Genomic DNA, 16,682 nt, shown 5'->3' with positions numbered 1-16,682 from the left:
TATTTTTTTGTTTGCCTACCATCTTTTAATTACGGTAGTCTGAGAAGAAGGGATGGAGGGAATTTCGTAATCTTACAAATCTTGGAAAAACTTTTTTTTCATATTATAAACTTGCCAAATCCATGTTGTAATATGCATTGTAGTTTGTTTCCACAATGTAGACATTTTATCAATCACAAAATTGATTTGAACATCCAGTCAGACAGCAGGGGTGGTATTCTGAAAACGTTCTTATCTTTGTTCTTATCTTTTATCTTATCTCATTGAGATAAGAAGACGCTAAAATCATTGCAAATCGGTATTCTGAAAATCTTCTTAACGCGTTCTTATCTTTGTAAGGACTGCCTCCTTCTTATCTTCAACACGCCCATTTTTAGGATATTACCAATCAAAATGCGCTTTATATTGGCAGTTTAACCAATAGAAGCGTTCCTTATGTCATGGGCGCTGGCGTACACTGTTTCTGGCGCATTGCGCGAAATAGGAATTTTATATACGCAATGACTGATTATTATTTCGAGACGCGTGCACAAAATAAAGAAAGAAAGAAAGTAAAGATAAAAAGTGAATAAAGCAGGTACGAATAAAGAATAAAATATGAATAAATAAAGTAAGTAGACAGAAAGGTGTCAGAATGAAGCAGGAATTAAAAAAAGATGAAAGGAACAAAGCAAAAAATAATGAAAGAAATAAAGAGTAAACGAAAGTAAGCAAGCAAAAAGAACTTGAAAATAAAAAAAGAAAAAAATAATAAAATAAGGAAAAAAAATAGAACGATTATCAATGATACAGTGAGGAAGAAAAAATGAAGAAAGAAAAGAAAGAAACTTAAAGGAAAAAAGTAAAAGTACAAAATAAAAAAGAATAAAAAGAGAGGAAAAGGAAAATGAAACAAAGAAATAAAGATGCGAGAGAAAAAATGAAAAGAAAATTAAAGCAAAAATAAAGATTAGAGAAAGATAAAAAGAAAGAAAGGAAAATTCAAAGAAAGAAAAGGAACGAAAAGGGAAAATAAAAAGTCAGGAAAAGTGAAGAATGAATAAAAAAAGAAAACAGAAAAACATTAATGGAAAGAATAAAGAAAAAGATTTTTTTAAATTGATAGAAGAAAGACACAGAGAGGAAAGTAAAGAAAGAGAGTAAATAAAGAATGAACGAAAAAAGAATGAGCGAAATAAAGAATAAAACACACAAAAGAAAGTAAATAAGACACAAGAGTGTCAGGAAGCAGAAAAAAAAAAAAAATGAAAGAAAGAACAAACGAATGAACGAAAAAAGAAAAAAAAAGAACCCAAAAATAAAAAGAAAAAAAAAGAAAAGAAAAAAAATAAGGGGAAAAAATTAATATTAAGGGAAGGAAGAAAGAAAGAAAAAGGGGAAAAAAGGAAAAGCACATATAAAACCGAAAGAATGAAAGAAAAAAAAGGAAGAAATAAAAAGATTACAAAAATGGGGGAGTGACGGAAGAAAGAAAAATGAAAAGAAAAGAAAAGGAAAGGAAGAGAGAAAGGAGAAAGAATAAAAGCAGTAATAAAGACTTATTCAAGAAAAGAAAGAAAGGGATAAAATGAAAAGGGAAAATAAAAAAGGAAGAAAGGTGAAGAATAAATGAAACAAAGCAAAAGAAAAGTAAAGAAATTAAAAGATTCAAAAGAATAAAACAAAAGATATAAATGAAGAATAAACTTAAAGAAAGAAAGAAAGACAAACACATAGAAAGGAAGAAAGACAGACAGATAGAAAGGAAGAAAAAGAGAAAATAAATAAATAAAGAAAGAAAGAAAAAAGGGATAGAAAAAGAGACGGGAAAATAAAGGGTGGGAGGAAGACTTGTGGGAACTTGTTACTAATAGTGGCCATCGATTTTAAGCAAGAAAGAACGCGGACATCGTGAGATATGATAACCCTCTAGCTATCTTAAATATTATCAAAAATATCGTGAAAGATAAGAAAGAGAAAAGATAAGAACGTTTTCAGAATACCACTTATCTTCATTTTGTTCTTATCTTTTTAGCGCGCTTTTGTATTACATGCGCGAGTAATACATTTATGCGCTCAGCATAGGATGTTTAGCAAGATAAGAAAAAGATAAGAACAAAAGATAAGAACGTTTTCAGAATACCATTTTGAGATCGTGACGTAGATAAGAACAAAATAAGATAAGAACGTTTTCAGAATACCGCCCCTGGTCCCTATGCTAATGAGCAAATAGGCCAGATTCATCCAAATCATCTCGTGACTGAATCCTCCTCCTTGCAAAATCTCATGATTCATGAGATTTTCTTTCTCTGAGAATTTACCTACCCTTTCGCCTCAAGTCAAATTAGATATCAGTGCACCATCAAATAGAGTAAATGTTAATCTTTCATATTGGTCATTTATTTTGCATAAAATGTTTTGAGAAATAAGTGAATATCAGGCCTGATAATGAGTATCAAAACTGAATTTTCTTCCTCTGATTCTTTTGCAAATTGTGTAATTTATTTATTTTGAGCCACAAAGATATCTATATCCCCACAAAGCTGAATTTCTGTACTTTCTCACAATGTCACTCTTAATATGCGGCACCTTTTAATCGGGTGAAGATCACACTTTTCCCTTAAGGTACGAGATTTCTGAAATTTTGGAATAGCATGAAATCTAGTGTTCTGACTGGATAAGGCTTCAAAACAAAAACCGCGGGTAATTTGATGAGATTACCACATGGGGAGTGTGACCTTGCCGTGAACCCAGCACTGGAACCATAGAGTGTGTGGTCTCTTTGACCAATCAGAGTGCGGTATTCTTGTTTTCAAGCTGCTTAATGTACTTGGCCAATGAAAAGTGTGATCTTGACCCAATAAACCAATTCTTGTTTTGAAACCTAGACCATGATAAAGCATAGATATTCAGCTTTATCATGATCTAAAAATCGTTCGGGCTCAAACAAAAATGTGTAAAAATAACTTTTATCAGGTGAAAAACCGTGAAAATTATCATTTTGTTGCATATTTTATATCAAAAGTTTCACCTGCAATACAAAATCTTTAAATAAATCTAAATACATAACCTGAAAGAATGATTCTTCTTCTTTACAATGATACCAAAATCATGAAATTTGATGTATATTTAGAGCAGCAATGACCGAATTAAAAGAGGTGTTTTAGTATGCATCAAGCTCATTAAATATGCAAAACCTCTCTAGTCATGAATATCTTTTGGATGAAAGAAGCCACTTTTTTGGGGAGCTGCCTACTGACTGCATCCACTTTAGTCAATAGAACAATAGCTCCTATGAATAAGTTGTATCCCATGAGCTAATAGACATATTTTTATGAAATTTCAGTGCTGATATCTTTTCATACTGACCTATTCTGCTCCTTATATTGTTAATGTGGTAATTTCTTGCGAGGAAAGAAGCTTCTCTAGGATTAGCACGAGTCCCTAATGCAGGAGTCTCACCTAAGGCGTGAGACTTGGCATGTCTGAAACCAGTGTGGTCTTTCTATAAAGATGGTTGCTAGCGCAGGGGTGACTATATTGCTCCTAGATGAACCTTATGATGTAAATCAACAACCCTTTATTTGGTCATATCAAGTTGAAAATGAAACTTCATGCATGCAACTTTTGAATAATGATCCCTGAATACTGTCAATTCATGCAGCTGGTGCCCAAGTGCTCTACACTGTTGACCCTGAATGCGGGCCAGGAGTAACAGAGGAACCCTTGACAGGATCTGTACGGGAATACTTCATTGGAGTTCTAGAGGATGAATGGCATTATGGACCAACTGCAATCAACGGACTTGACGGACGAGACCTAACTGATCCCGAAAGGTAAGACGACCATTCGATCAGAGAGTTTCAAGGTATTCAAAAAAGATTTTAAAGAACATTCCATACGTGATCTGGAGGAAGTGTGTGGCATTATGGCCCAACTGCAATCAACAGAATTGGAGGAAATCTGACTGATCCCTAGAGGTAAGACGAGACTATAAACTCAGTAATATTTGAAGGTATTAAAAAGATTTTGAGAATGTTCTATAGAAGTTCAAGAGGGTGAGTGCCTGCTATTGTGGACCAAGTGCAATCAACAGACTTAATATACGAGATCTGACTGATCCCGAGATGGGAAGACAAGTTACAAAAGAAAAAAAATCTTGAAAGGTGTTCTTGAAAGTTATTGTGGGAATGTTTCATTGGAGTTCAAGAGAATTATGGATGACTGCAATCAATGTCTGAAGAGATCTGAGTTCTATATTCAAAGAAGAGCTCCAATAACCATCATTACAAAGACCCTGAATGCTCTCTTTGGATGCAGTTTGAAGGTTGTAAATGTAGTACTGATAATTATTGGTTTCATCCTCCTGAACAGATGCAGTACCCTTAATGAACTTCAGTTTAATAATCACACTGGTCACATGAAATAAACCACATGAAAATATGTGGTTTATAACTGGCTATCCAAATGTGACACAGATCTTTAAATGGTAAATGTTCCATTTTTACCACATTTGGCTATCAAATGCCACTTAGTTGCCACTTGTAAGCAAATATTTAAACTGTCGATCTTGGGATGGCCACTACAGGAAATATCTGCACCTGAAAGTATGGTAAGAGGGGCCTAGTAACATAATAAACGTCCTGTGTATAAAATGAAGGGTAAAATGTTTGGCTCCCATAATAATAGCACAGACCATGCCCTAACTGAGACCAGAGTTTAGAATGATGGCACAAGGTTCTGCTGACCTAGCCGCAACCTTAGTACAAGCCATGATAAGGAAAACCGAGTCAGACATTACATTTCTTTGTGCAAATTCCATGAAGCTGGTATGAACACATGTATCTCGTCAAACTTACAAGATTTTATCTTTATCCTTCTTATTTCTCCCCATTCTAGCATGTCGTTCCCCTTTTTCACCGACACAAACAACCGCATCCCTGGAACCTACCACAAGGCCAGATACGTCCAGTACTCGGACGATACCTTCACACCCGATGCCCTGATTGATAGAAGCCCTGAGGATCGTCACATGGGTGTCCTAGGACCGGTCATCAGGGGCGAGGTGGGAGATACCATCAGGGTGACATTCAAGAATACGGGGCGTGTACCCTATAGTATCCACCCTAGGGGGGTGCTGTATGATAAAGCCAATGAAGGGTCCATCTACAATGATAACACAGATGGTAGGTCTAGAACCTAATTGGCCTTTTAAGCCCCTAGGATCCCTGTAGTACTATTTTAAGGCAAAAACAACAGCCTTGTGAATGGGGTTTATACCCCCCCAAAAAAAAAATTAAAATAGGTATCACCAAAAACAAAATCAGATTTTTCAGTTAAATCCTTTTCTGTATTTTAATCAAATTTTCTAAGATATCTTGTTTATTTTCTTATTTGACTTTTGTACATGCCAAAGCTATGACTGAAGTACTCTATATTATTGAAAAGTGTTGATTTTTTTTTTCTCACTTGTTTCTTTCACTCATAATCCCTCAGTAAGACCCTACTCCTTCAAAAATTATCTCAATTATGCCAAATGTGTGAGCCAAAACTGTATAGGCCTATTGAATCTAGCTTTCATCTTCAGGATAAACACTGCTTTTATATGATTCCTTTCTCTTCTTATTTTCCAGCATCTGAACAGAATGACGGGTCAGTAGCCCCAAGTGCCACCTACACATACACCTGGACCATTCCTCCGTCGATCGGGCCTACAGAACTGGACGAGGACTGTCTGACGATGGTCTATACTTCAGGAACAGATGAAACCATGGACCTGTATTCTGGTCTTGTTGGGCCTATGTTGATCTGTAAGGAAGGAACATTAAATGATGATGGCAGCAGGGTTAGTAGGCCTATACTACATTTTGTTTTTAGCTCTGTTCAAGCTAGGTTTCAGTAACCGACTCTTTGACGTAGGTATTGTAGATTTGTGATCTTAAAATTGTCAAGAATGAAAGTTAACCGTCATATCTTGGAGTTTGTTGGAAATACTCTATCCTTAAAGGAATAAATTAAGTTGTGCCTGTTGAAAAATGTTACAATATTTGAAGAGAGTTAACATTTTGGTAGCTGAATGGTGATGCTCTTTACAACTCACCCCCCCCCCCGATTGAATGAGAAGCAACAAAGTTTCACTTCATTTCCTCTGTAAGGACAAAGTAGGGTAGACCTCTTTACCCCGTAATAGACCTTAACTTCCTAGTCTTATTTTGTTGATCTTTTTGCATAGGTTGGAGTTGACCGAGAATTATTCCTCCTCTTCCTCATCTTTGATGAGAATCAGAGCTGGTATCTTGATGAGAACATTGCTGCCTTCGCCCCAGGAGCAGATCGGGAAGATGAGGACTTTGTCGCCTCCAATCTCATGACCAGTGAGTTATAGTCTTCTATCGAGATTGTATTGTAAGTCTTGCCAATTGTCATGGATACTCCCTGAAAAATAAAAAAAAGCTGATTATGTTCTTGTAAGCAAGTCATGTAACATTTCCAGGACTCCTGTTCTTCCAAAGGGCTTTTTGACATTCTTCCTTAGTTGGATTTAGCTTGGCAGCCATTAACAGCACACAATCATTAATGTAATTTAATGAATTAATTCATACCAGGTACCCTAAGTTGAAATAATTGTATGTTCTAAGAATGATAAATGGTCACTGACATATTGCCCTGGTTTTAGTTTGGCAATCACTTACAGCACACTAGCGAATAATTCATTCCTGCTAGGTATCATTAAGTTGAAACAATTGATTGTTATAAGAATGAAAACTTAACAATGGGCAAATTATATTCTATAAGCTACAGATTTGTCACAGACATATTTGTTGTACATGTATATCCATACAGGCATCAATGGCTATTCCTTTGCCAACCTTCCGGAAGTGGAAATGACCATAGGGGAGACGGTCAGCTGGCACGTGATGGACCTTGGCAAGGACACTGACCAACACACTGCCTACTTCCACCAGTTGACCTTTGTGCTAGAAGGTCGTAGGGTTGATGCCGTGCCCCTCTTCCCAGGCGTGACTCAGACAATCATGACTGTTCCTGATAACCCAGGTGAGGGTCTTGGTAAAGTACAATAATGAGGTCAACAATTTTATGAAACAAATCACATGGATCCAGCTGGAATAGACCCAAAAGTTTTTGAAGGTCGGGTCAACTAATTTCCTGGAGTCTGTTTCATAAAGGACCTGCAACTGTGGTAACCTGACAGAAATAAAACTCTGAGTAGAGCCATGTTGTTGGAGTTCAACTTTTCAATCTTTAATTTAGCTCATCTTCAGGAACTGAGTATTTACAAGAAAACAGGTTGTATATTTAAAGACAATCAAGTAACAAAGTCAAAATACTATCAATAAATTGAAAGTAATTAAACTGAAATTGACAATGAGAAGGCATCTTACATGACACTGATAAAGCTGATACGGAGTAGTTTCCATACTATTACCTAGTGAATTTTCTTACACTAAAATGCTGTTTATGACACTGTTTAGTACGGGTAAATCTGCCTATGCTGGACCAAAAAATGTTTTCAGTTTTAAAGGGGAATCCAGCCTTGGCCATGAAATGTTGTGTTGGGAAGGAGAAAAATAAATTAAACAGAATGGTGAAAGTTTGAAAGAAATCGGACAAGCAATAAGAAAGTTATAGCTGTTTTAAAATTGAGATCACTAATACTATGTAGATTTCAAATTGGCAACTGGGGAAGTAAATTATGACAAGGGGCAAGGACAACTTTCCCATAGGCCATGTACTTTATTATCAGGGATTTGTGGTTTTCTCCTAAGTACCCATCCCCCTGGGGCAGTAATCTAAATATAATGCAGGTAGTATATTTTTGTATGTCCTCATGAAAGAAAAATATAATTTGAAATAAAACTTTTGGGAAAAATGACATTTTAGCCATAATATGTATTGAAGTACATGGAAGAGTAGTCCTTGCCTTACATCACTATGACATCCCATATGCTGCCAATTTGAATTCTCCATGAGTATAGTGATTACCAATATTTACAACTTTTAAAAATTCATAACTTTCTTGTTGTTTGTCCAATATTGTTCAAACTTTCACCCATCAATTTGTCTGATTTTTCTTTTTCTTATAAAAACAAGTTTTTATTTGGGTTGGATTCCCCTTTAACAGAAATTGGAATTAGAATATACATTATAAGCATAATCTGGTTCTAAAAATCTGTACACTGTTTATCACAAAAAGTGAATACTCTCTTGGAGATTCAATGGTGCGAAGAAAAAGCTTTTGAGCAAAATTGAGTGATTTATGTGTAAGAGATAATTGATGTGTTAAGCCACCCATGAGTGAGCACCGAACTAAAGCCTAATAATCACTTTTCAAAGCTTACAAAAGACATTTTCTGTATCATATGAAAAGTGAGATTTAGTATATATTATTGGTTATTTGTGCTCACTCAATCATTGTATTTAATTTAATTGAATTTTGTGTTGGTTCAGCAATTTACAACCATTATTAATCACAATATTATTTTTTCTAATGAATTAAGAATACTTGCAGCTATAAAAAGTTAGGATTGAAAATGAAATATTACCTCTGAAATTAAACATTCATGATAGGTACATTCATTGCAGCTGAGTCGATCTGGCAATGAATGATAAACATATAACATTGTACATTCAAAAGAAAATTAATGTAGCACAACAAATTTTTGAAAGATACTGTTGTGAGTTAAAATATAATAACAAAAATAATAACCTTCAATTTATATTCACTCATACAAGACTCCAGGGATCAATGTTATTTTTACCTGAAACTCCAATGATAAAAAGTGCATGTTTATATGACTGAGAAATTTGCTCAAAACATTTACTTAAAAAGTACCGTTTTGATTCGAAGAGGAATTTACTTTTTGTGTAATGCGTATAATATATCTTTTATTTCTGTCATATTCCCTTAGAAATTTGAAAGTAGTTAATTTTTTCAGAGGACATATCATCAGACACATCATTTCATAATCCCTTCTATAAGAAAAGTTATTCATCATATTCCATTTTTTTTTAATTTGATTTTATCGAAATTTAAATTACTAGTACAGTCATGTACATCATATATGGGGGAGCTGCTCACATATGACATCACAAATTGATTTTCGTTTGATACACGACTCTCTTATTCTTTGATGGATTTTCATCAAATCATCAATATTTTCTCTTTTTTCTGCTTTTATTGAATACAACCATGGTGAACTTCCTCTTTAATAATTTTCTTGAGGTGAAGAAGTAAATGGAATTTTTCGGAAAACGAAAAACAAGGCAGTTTTCTCACCATGTCCATTTAATACTCTTGATAACTCAGGGAAATGGTTGATTGAATGTGAGACCAACACCCACTTTTCCCATGGGATGACAGCACTCTACACCGTGCTCGAAGGGAGTGGGTCCAGGTCAGATGGTGCAGTGTCGGATAGTGGCGTGGTCAGGGAGTACTTCATCGCAGCAATAGAAATGGAGTGGGACTACACACCCGACATGTACGACCCTGTGAGGAGTCAGGCCTTGACGGATGAGGAAAGGTGGGGTATACTGGTGATAATGAATGGGGGTAGGGGGTTTCTGCCCTACCCCTCCTCCTATTTGTCTACACGCTACTGCACTGGTCTAATTAAGGTCTGACTTTGGAAAAAAAAATCAAAATTCACATATTTTCTAATGATATAACCATATACAGTCATGTAGACCCTATTTGAGGTTCAGGATAACTTCTATACTACAATATTGATGTAAAGAAATTTAGTGCGATTAGAATAGCATGAGTTACTTTGATTGAGGATATTTTATGAGTGTTGTTGCTGTAATCTTCCTTTCCATTTCATGCAAGCAATGATCTGAGGCGATACATTTTTAGTCTTACATGTATATGATCTAATTTTAATTTCAGTCCTGGATATGTCTTTGTCAATCGTGGAAACACAAGCATCGGCAGTAAGTACCGTAAAGCAATCTACCGAGAGTACGAAGACGACCGATTTATCAAGCAAGTGAAGCGCACCTCCAATGAGGACAAATCGCTTGGTATTCTTGGTCCGGTGCTACGGGTTGAAGTTGGGGACACCCTCCAAGTCGTTTTCAGGAACCTCGCCACCAGGCCTTACAGTATTCACCCTCAGAACCTACTATCAGATAAAGACAATGAGGGCGCTACATACGGAGACAGGTCCACAAGTGATCTACCCGTTCTGCCAGGAGAAACAAAGACGTATACTTGGACCGTCCCTGAGTCGCGAGCACCTACGGAGAGCGACGGAGCATGTACGGCATCCATCTATTATTCAAGTATTCATAGAGGAAAGGACACCAATGCTGGTCTAGTTGGTCCACTTGTCATTTGCAAGACGGGAAGTTTGGGTAAGATAAGGATATTTTCATCTGCTTTTGCCTCAGACTCTTCAATTTTCTATCAAACATGAGTTATTTTTCAGTCCCAAAATGAATGAATTTGCTGTGTCCTGCTAGTCTGTCCCTTTGAACTGGAGGTACATATTTATAGATCGATTTATTTTAATTGTAAATTTGTCAATTTATTGTAAAATTTGAAATCAAGAAATCAATAGATTTTTGTCACACCCCAAACTTGACAGCAAATGTAATAGAAATTGGAGCTGGAATGGTAGTTAGTAGTTGTTTTGATGTGATTGTGGTGGTAATGATGATTATAACAGCTATGCAATGATGATGATGATGGTGATGTCAAAGGTGTTGTTGATTAACTTAAAGCTTTACCTGATTTCCTTGATATCTCAACTGTAGATCATGTAAATATACACTAAACGTAACATTGCTTACTCAAGTTTAATTTTACAATTATCTCAAGTTCTTAAAAGTTTATTTCATTTTGTATCTCAAAACCAAAGATTCTGAAGGAAAGCGGACTGATGTCGACAAGGAGTTCAACCTCTTCTTCTCAGTGACGGATGAGAATAAGAGTTGGTATTTACAAGAGAACATTGATCATTACTGTTTGACCCCTTCAGCTGTGGATGTCGATGATCCAGACTTTCAAGAGAGTAACCTCATGCATGGTAAGGATTATAGGTGTAATCTTGTACCATCTAATCACGTGCAGTGTTTGTGTTAGTGTAGAGAATCTGACATTTAGAGGATCGTGGGTTCAAGTCTTATAGCCAGGCATTTATTTTTATCACCATGAAATTTATCCACTTTGCTGCTCTCGACCCAGGTGAGGTCCTTGTACATGGGAGACCTGGTTGGGATTTATTCCTTGAATTCAACAGTGTGTACAGCTGTTCTGCTAAAGCCAGGGTAATTATGCTGGACATGTCTTGAAGACTTCTGATAATGAAAAGTGACAGGTACTATAGAAGAAAGTATTTAACATATTGTTGTTGTTATTATTATCATCAGTTTCCTCCTCTTTGCAAACAACCCCATTCCAATGTCCTGTTTTTCGATCTATTGCCTCTCAGGAATGAATGGCTTCCTGTACAACAACCTGAACTACCTGGAGATGAGCGTTGGAGAGCGTGTTGGGTGGAATCTACTTGGTCTTGGTGATGAGGTTGATCTTCATTCTGTTCACTTCCATGGTCATACCTTCACCTACCAGACTGAACATACCAACAGATTGGACGTCTCTGAACTATTTCCAGGTGAGATGAAAGTCGGTTCGAGTCTCCAAAATCGGGCCATTATTTTTCTGCAGGAATTTCATAGCTAGTGTCTTTTCATTTAAAATTGTTTATTTACAATGCAGAGTCGTACCAGGTATATCACAATCGAGAATTTTTATTGTTTGAAGATACTAAGCTATTGTTATTGTGTGGCATCTAACTGCATTTTTGTCTCACCTGCATAGCAGAGTGAGACTATAGGCGCCGCTTTTCCGACGGCGGCGGCGGCGTCAACACCAAATCTTAACCTGAGGTTAAGTTTTTGAAATGACAGCATAACTTAGAAAGTATATGGACCTAGTTCATGAAACTTGGCCATAAGGTTAATCAAGTATTACTGAACATCCTGCCTGAGTTTCATGTCACATGACCAAGGTCAAAGGTCATTTAGGGTCAATGAACTTAGACCATGTTGGGGGAATCAACATCAAAATCTTAACCTAAGGTTAAGTTTTTGAAATGTCATCATAACTTAGAAAATATATGGACCTAGTTCATGAAACTTATACATAAGGTTAATCAAGTATCACTGAACATCCTGCATGAGTTTCACGTCACATGACCAAGGTCAAAGGTCATTTAGGGTCAATGAACTTTGGCCGAATTGGGGGTATCTGTTGAATTACCATCATAACTTTGAAAGTTTATGGATCTGATTCATGAAACTTGGACATAATAGTAATCAAGTATTACTGAACATCCTGTGCAAGTTTCAGGTCACATGATCAAGGTCAAAGGTCATTTAGGGTCAATGAACTTTGGCCAAATTGAGGTATTTGTTGAATTACAGCCATAAATTTGAAAGTGTGTTGGTCTAGTTCATTAAACTTGGACATAATAGTAATCAAGTATCACTGAACATCCTGTGCGAGTTTCAGGTCAAATGATCAAGGTCAAAGGTCATGTAAGGTCAAAGAACTTTGGCCACGTTGGGGGTATTTGTTGAATTGCCATCATATCTCTATAAGTGTATTGGTCTAGTTCATAAAACGTGGAAATAAGAGTAGCCAAGTATCACGGAACATCTTGTGCGAGTTATAGTAGTTTTCAAAATCAGCACTGCTGCTATATTGAATCGCGTGATGCAGGTGAGACGGCCAGAGGCATTCCACTTGTTGAGTTAAAACATGGGGATGTTTCACAAATAGTTTAGCCTGACACAAAGGGTAATGTGACATTTGCTCCTGCAACAAATGCTCATGACTCCACTAATTCTCTGAAGATGTAACAAAGCTGCAGCCAATTAGTACTGATTTTCAGCTGTTAAAATACTGAAATACTCTTGTTCAGTGCCGGCCGCACAGAAACGTTGTTAGCTTAACAGAGCGCTAACAGTAAGCCCAGTCACATCTTACGGATTGTGAATCAAAACATTTATTTCAGTGTCTAAGTAGCATCGCTGCTTCAATGACCGGTTGTAACAGGGCCTCTGTTAGTGCATTGTTAGCGCTAACAACGTTTCTGTGCGGTTGGTACAGGTTGGCAGCTCTGATGTAAGGTTAGGGTTTGGGTTGTGAATGGTTCAGAATGATGTAAGGATTAGGGTTGTTGTTTGAATAATGTGTGGGAATTCCCATAGGGGCAATTTTGAAGGAGCAAATGCCATGGAAAGAATACTCATGCTTTGTTATTATTCATGAATCTGACAGTCGTATTGAGTCACATAGCTCAGATTCTTACTCTCATTTTTTGAACTGGTCACAGGAATTTTCATCAATCTAGTGATGACCCTTGATGACCCAGGCATCTGGCTTATTCACTGTCATGTGAATGATCACATGACTGCTGGCATGGAAGCTTTCTATTACGTCAATGAAGCTCCAGGTAAGCTTTATATATAGCTTTAGGTGGGGGCGGAAGATAGGAATGAAGGATAGGGTAGAGGTTGGTAGATTGAAAAGAGAAGTAAGGTACAGTGCATCCCACAAAAACGGAATCCAACTTTCAGGGATATTTATCAAAATTATCAAATATATTTTGGTTTTGAATTATAATTCACTGACAGATGAAATCTTCACTTTGAATTGAGGTAAAATACTTTATTGGATTGGTTACGCATGGTAGATTAAAACTAATAAAATCTGAGACATGGCAGAAACGATTTGCGCAGAAATTCATGTTTGAATCTGCATCCACACTAATTCATAGATTCAGTGAAAGAAACATGACAAACACAAAAAAAGTGCTACCCGCCATCTGTTTTCGAAGCAAGAAATCCATGTCCGAAAACAAATCTTGACCAATTCTTCTGCTCAACCTGATTTTGGCATCAAGATATTAAACAATTCTTGCTCATCTCTACATTAAACTTTGATATTCTATTAGGCATCAAAATAAAGAGGAAAATTCTAAACATGATATCATAAAGTCATTTTACTCTTCAAGGAAAATCTTGAATTCCCCTTTTCTTGGATGCTCTGTACAATTAACACGGAGCTGGGTCTGTGAGAGGAAATGCAGTGCACTCGAGATTTCTTTAAGCGTCTTGCTGTCCACGAGCATTTAGATGAATGCCTTGTGAACGTGGTCTGAAGAAGCTAAGCTTTCACTGCATTTACTTTTACACACGATGGAGCAAATTAAATATTTGTTATATTACATAGTGACGTATAAGCACGGGTCTGTAAGAGCTAGTTTTAAAGTACATTTTTTTGTTGCTCTACATACTTGTATATATATACTCTGTCACAATAGTGCTGGAGTGTGCAATATCACATTTTATTGCACTCCGAAGTAGTTAAATGTCATGTGACACACATTGACCAATCACAATAAAAAATAATACACCTATTTTATCTAGTTGTGTCCACGGTGTTGCACTAATTTTCATTCATACTTGATTTCAATATATTTGTATATCTTCATTTGATAAAGTTGGTTTGAGATAAAAACTGATTGATGTAGACAGATGTGATTACATGACTGTACTTCATGATTAACACGATAGAATAAAACAAGAATATGAGGTTAAAGAATAGACACTTACATTTGTATTTTATTTTTGTCTTTTACGGAAACTAGTACCGACAACTGAAGCAACTGGTTCTACACGTATCATCAGCTCCAGTTCGGCCATCATGGGTATGCTTCTCATCATCAGCTTGTACTTTCAACGATGCTAAAAATCTGATGAGACATTTGTTACAATATTGAAATTCTTCTCACAAGGGAAAATATCTACAATGTCAGGGTTCATAATTTTTTTTTCAAAATTGTAAACAATTTATCTTGTAGGAAGAGAATAATGTAGTTATTTTTCCTGTGAAAGTAAATAAACTGCTAACAGTTGAACTGTAGCAATAACTATTGTTAGAACATATATTATCAGAATATTGTAACTTTTTGATTTACCAGAAAAAGCAATGATATGACCATGCAATACGCTCATCTTGACTGTTTAAGGGGGACATCCTCTCGTGCTCAGAGCTCACGCAAAAGAATTTGAAAATATCATTGTTTTTTACTAGCAAATAACTTTCATACTTCCCTATGATAAAATTCAAGTGATTATTACTAAATTTTGCTATACCGAGGTAATCAATTGAATGTCTGAATTGGGCTAATGGAAGAGGCTAGCTCGTATTTCATCAACAACCAGAAGAACAGCTTGCATTTAAAAGTAGAAGCATTAATTTGCTGCTCAGTTGAATAATGTGTAATAAATAAAGATGTGATTGAGGCAAGTATAGTGTATTTCCTTGTAATTAGACAATGCAGAAATTAATTACTTGATTATGTAACTATACAACTCAATAAAGTTAATTATATGTGCCCCCGCCCCTTCTCAACCAAACAGCAGAACAGATGCAATTAAAGAAAAATAGAATGAAAGCATTTGTTGCTTTAGTGTACTACTTAAAGGTGGGATTGTGGCAAGTATAGGATATTTCTAGAAGACAATCTAGAAATCATGCAGGATATGTAAGTTTTAGACTTGATTTGTAATATGTGTAAAAGTATTTTACCACACCCCCCCTTTCAGATGCTAGCTAGTTCGTGTATCATACTGTATATCCTGATCTGGTAATTGAAATATTTTTACATATCATGCTAGATTTTGCATTAATTCGAAATCTTTTATATGATTGTCTTTTATACAATTTATTTTGAAATACATGTATATATGTATCTATAAATGAAATTTAATATTTTGCCAATATACGTGGTGCTTGATTGTATTTTTTATGACATAAAAATTGTAATTGCATTTAATGCAATAATGATAATGTCGCGCCTCGGAATAGAATATTTCTAGATAGATGGCGCTATATAAATGCCTATTATTATTATGCTTGCTTTTATTTTACAGATACACTTTGGTGACCAAGTTGTAAAGTGTACTAGGCATTCTGTTATACAGTGTATTGTTTTACTTTATGTGTTACCAAAATGTTTTGATTGTTGAACATTGTTTTTTTTTCATCAAATATCTAATTTTGTATTTTTGTACTCATAATGGCAAATCTACTCGAGTTTTATATGAATTCGCTATACATATATATATATATATATATATTGGTGAGGAACTTACTGGTTTGGTGACAGACATTATATTGCTGCCTTTCTCACTGTTTTAGAAAACAATCTGTTTTAATGTATGACATCACTTTTTAACTGTCACATCGTATCAAAACTTGCCCATATTTGTCAGTTTGTTCGTGCATGTTACTAGCAGGGTGCAATTAATCAGGCCTCTTTTTGTGACCGTAATTGTTTGAATCCTTCATGCAATTGACCATGAGCTAGCAACATGCTATCTAATCCGTTCCATCTGAAAAATCATGACCTAATATCAGGGCCCCCGTCTTGCAAAGAGTTACAATTGATCCGATAAACCTCAACCATGGAAAGCCAGCAACGCCAACATCTAAAATGCATGTCTGCTTAAAATATACTCTAGATGTGATGTATAATCATACAGTCATTGTTTCCTTGAAAATTCAGTGTGCTTCTTTGTTTACAAAGGACATCATGGAAATTTCCTGGAGAAAAAAATTACATTGTTTGATTTCCATGTAGTTTAGGATGATCAGGGGCCCCGTC

General features: G+C 35.7%; 1 protein-coding gene across 1 annotated transcript in view; it reads left to right on the top strand.

Annotated features, from left to right (window-relative positions):
- Positions 1-15,447, top strand: part of LOC129280835 (hephaestin-like protein) — a 28,223-nt gene extending 12,776 nt beyond the window's left edge. The window contains exons 6-16 of the mRNA XM_054916836.2: positions 3,644-3,815; positions 4,879-5,165; positions 5,613-5,824; positions 6,212-6,353; positions 6,823-7,035; positions 9,308-9,524; positions 9,890-10,356; positions 10,863-11,030; positions 11,436-11,618; positions 13,344-13,463; positions 14,661-15,447. Coding sequence (XP_054772811.2) covers positions 3,644-3,815; positions 4,879-5,165; positions 5,613-5,824; positions 6,212-6,353; positions 6,823-7,035; positions 9,308-9,524; positions 9,890-10,356; positions 10,863-11,030; positions 11,436-11,618; positions 13,344-13,463; positions 14,661-14,761 — 2,282 coding nt within the window. The 3' untranslated portion in view covers positions 14,762-15,447. The remainder of the gene's footprint in view (positions 1-3,643; positions 3,816-4,878; positions 5,166-5,612; positions 5,825-6,211; positions 6,354-6,822; positions 7,036-9,307; positions 9,525-9,889; positions 10,357-10,862; positions 11,031-11,435; positions 11,619-13,343; positions 13,464-14,660) is intronic.
- Positions 15,448-16,682: the final 1,235 nt, after the last annotated feature.

The sequence above is a fragment of the Lytechinus pictus genome, chromosome 17 (genome assembly GCF_037042905.1).
Source record: "Lytechinus pictus isolate F3 Inbred chromosome 17, Lp3.0, whole genome shotgun sequence".
Lineage (NCBI taxonomy): Eukaryota > Metazoa > Echinodermata > Echinoidea > Temnopleuroida > Toxopneustidae > Lytechinus > Lytechinus pictus.
This window is presented reverse-complemented; position numbering and strand designations above follow the sequence as displayed.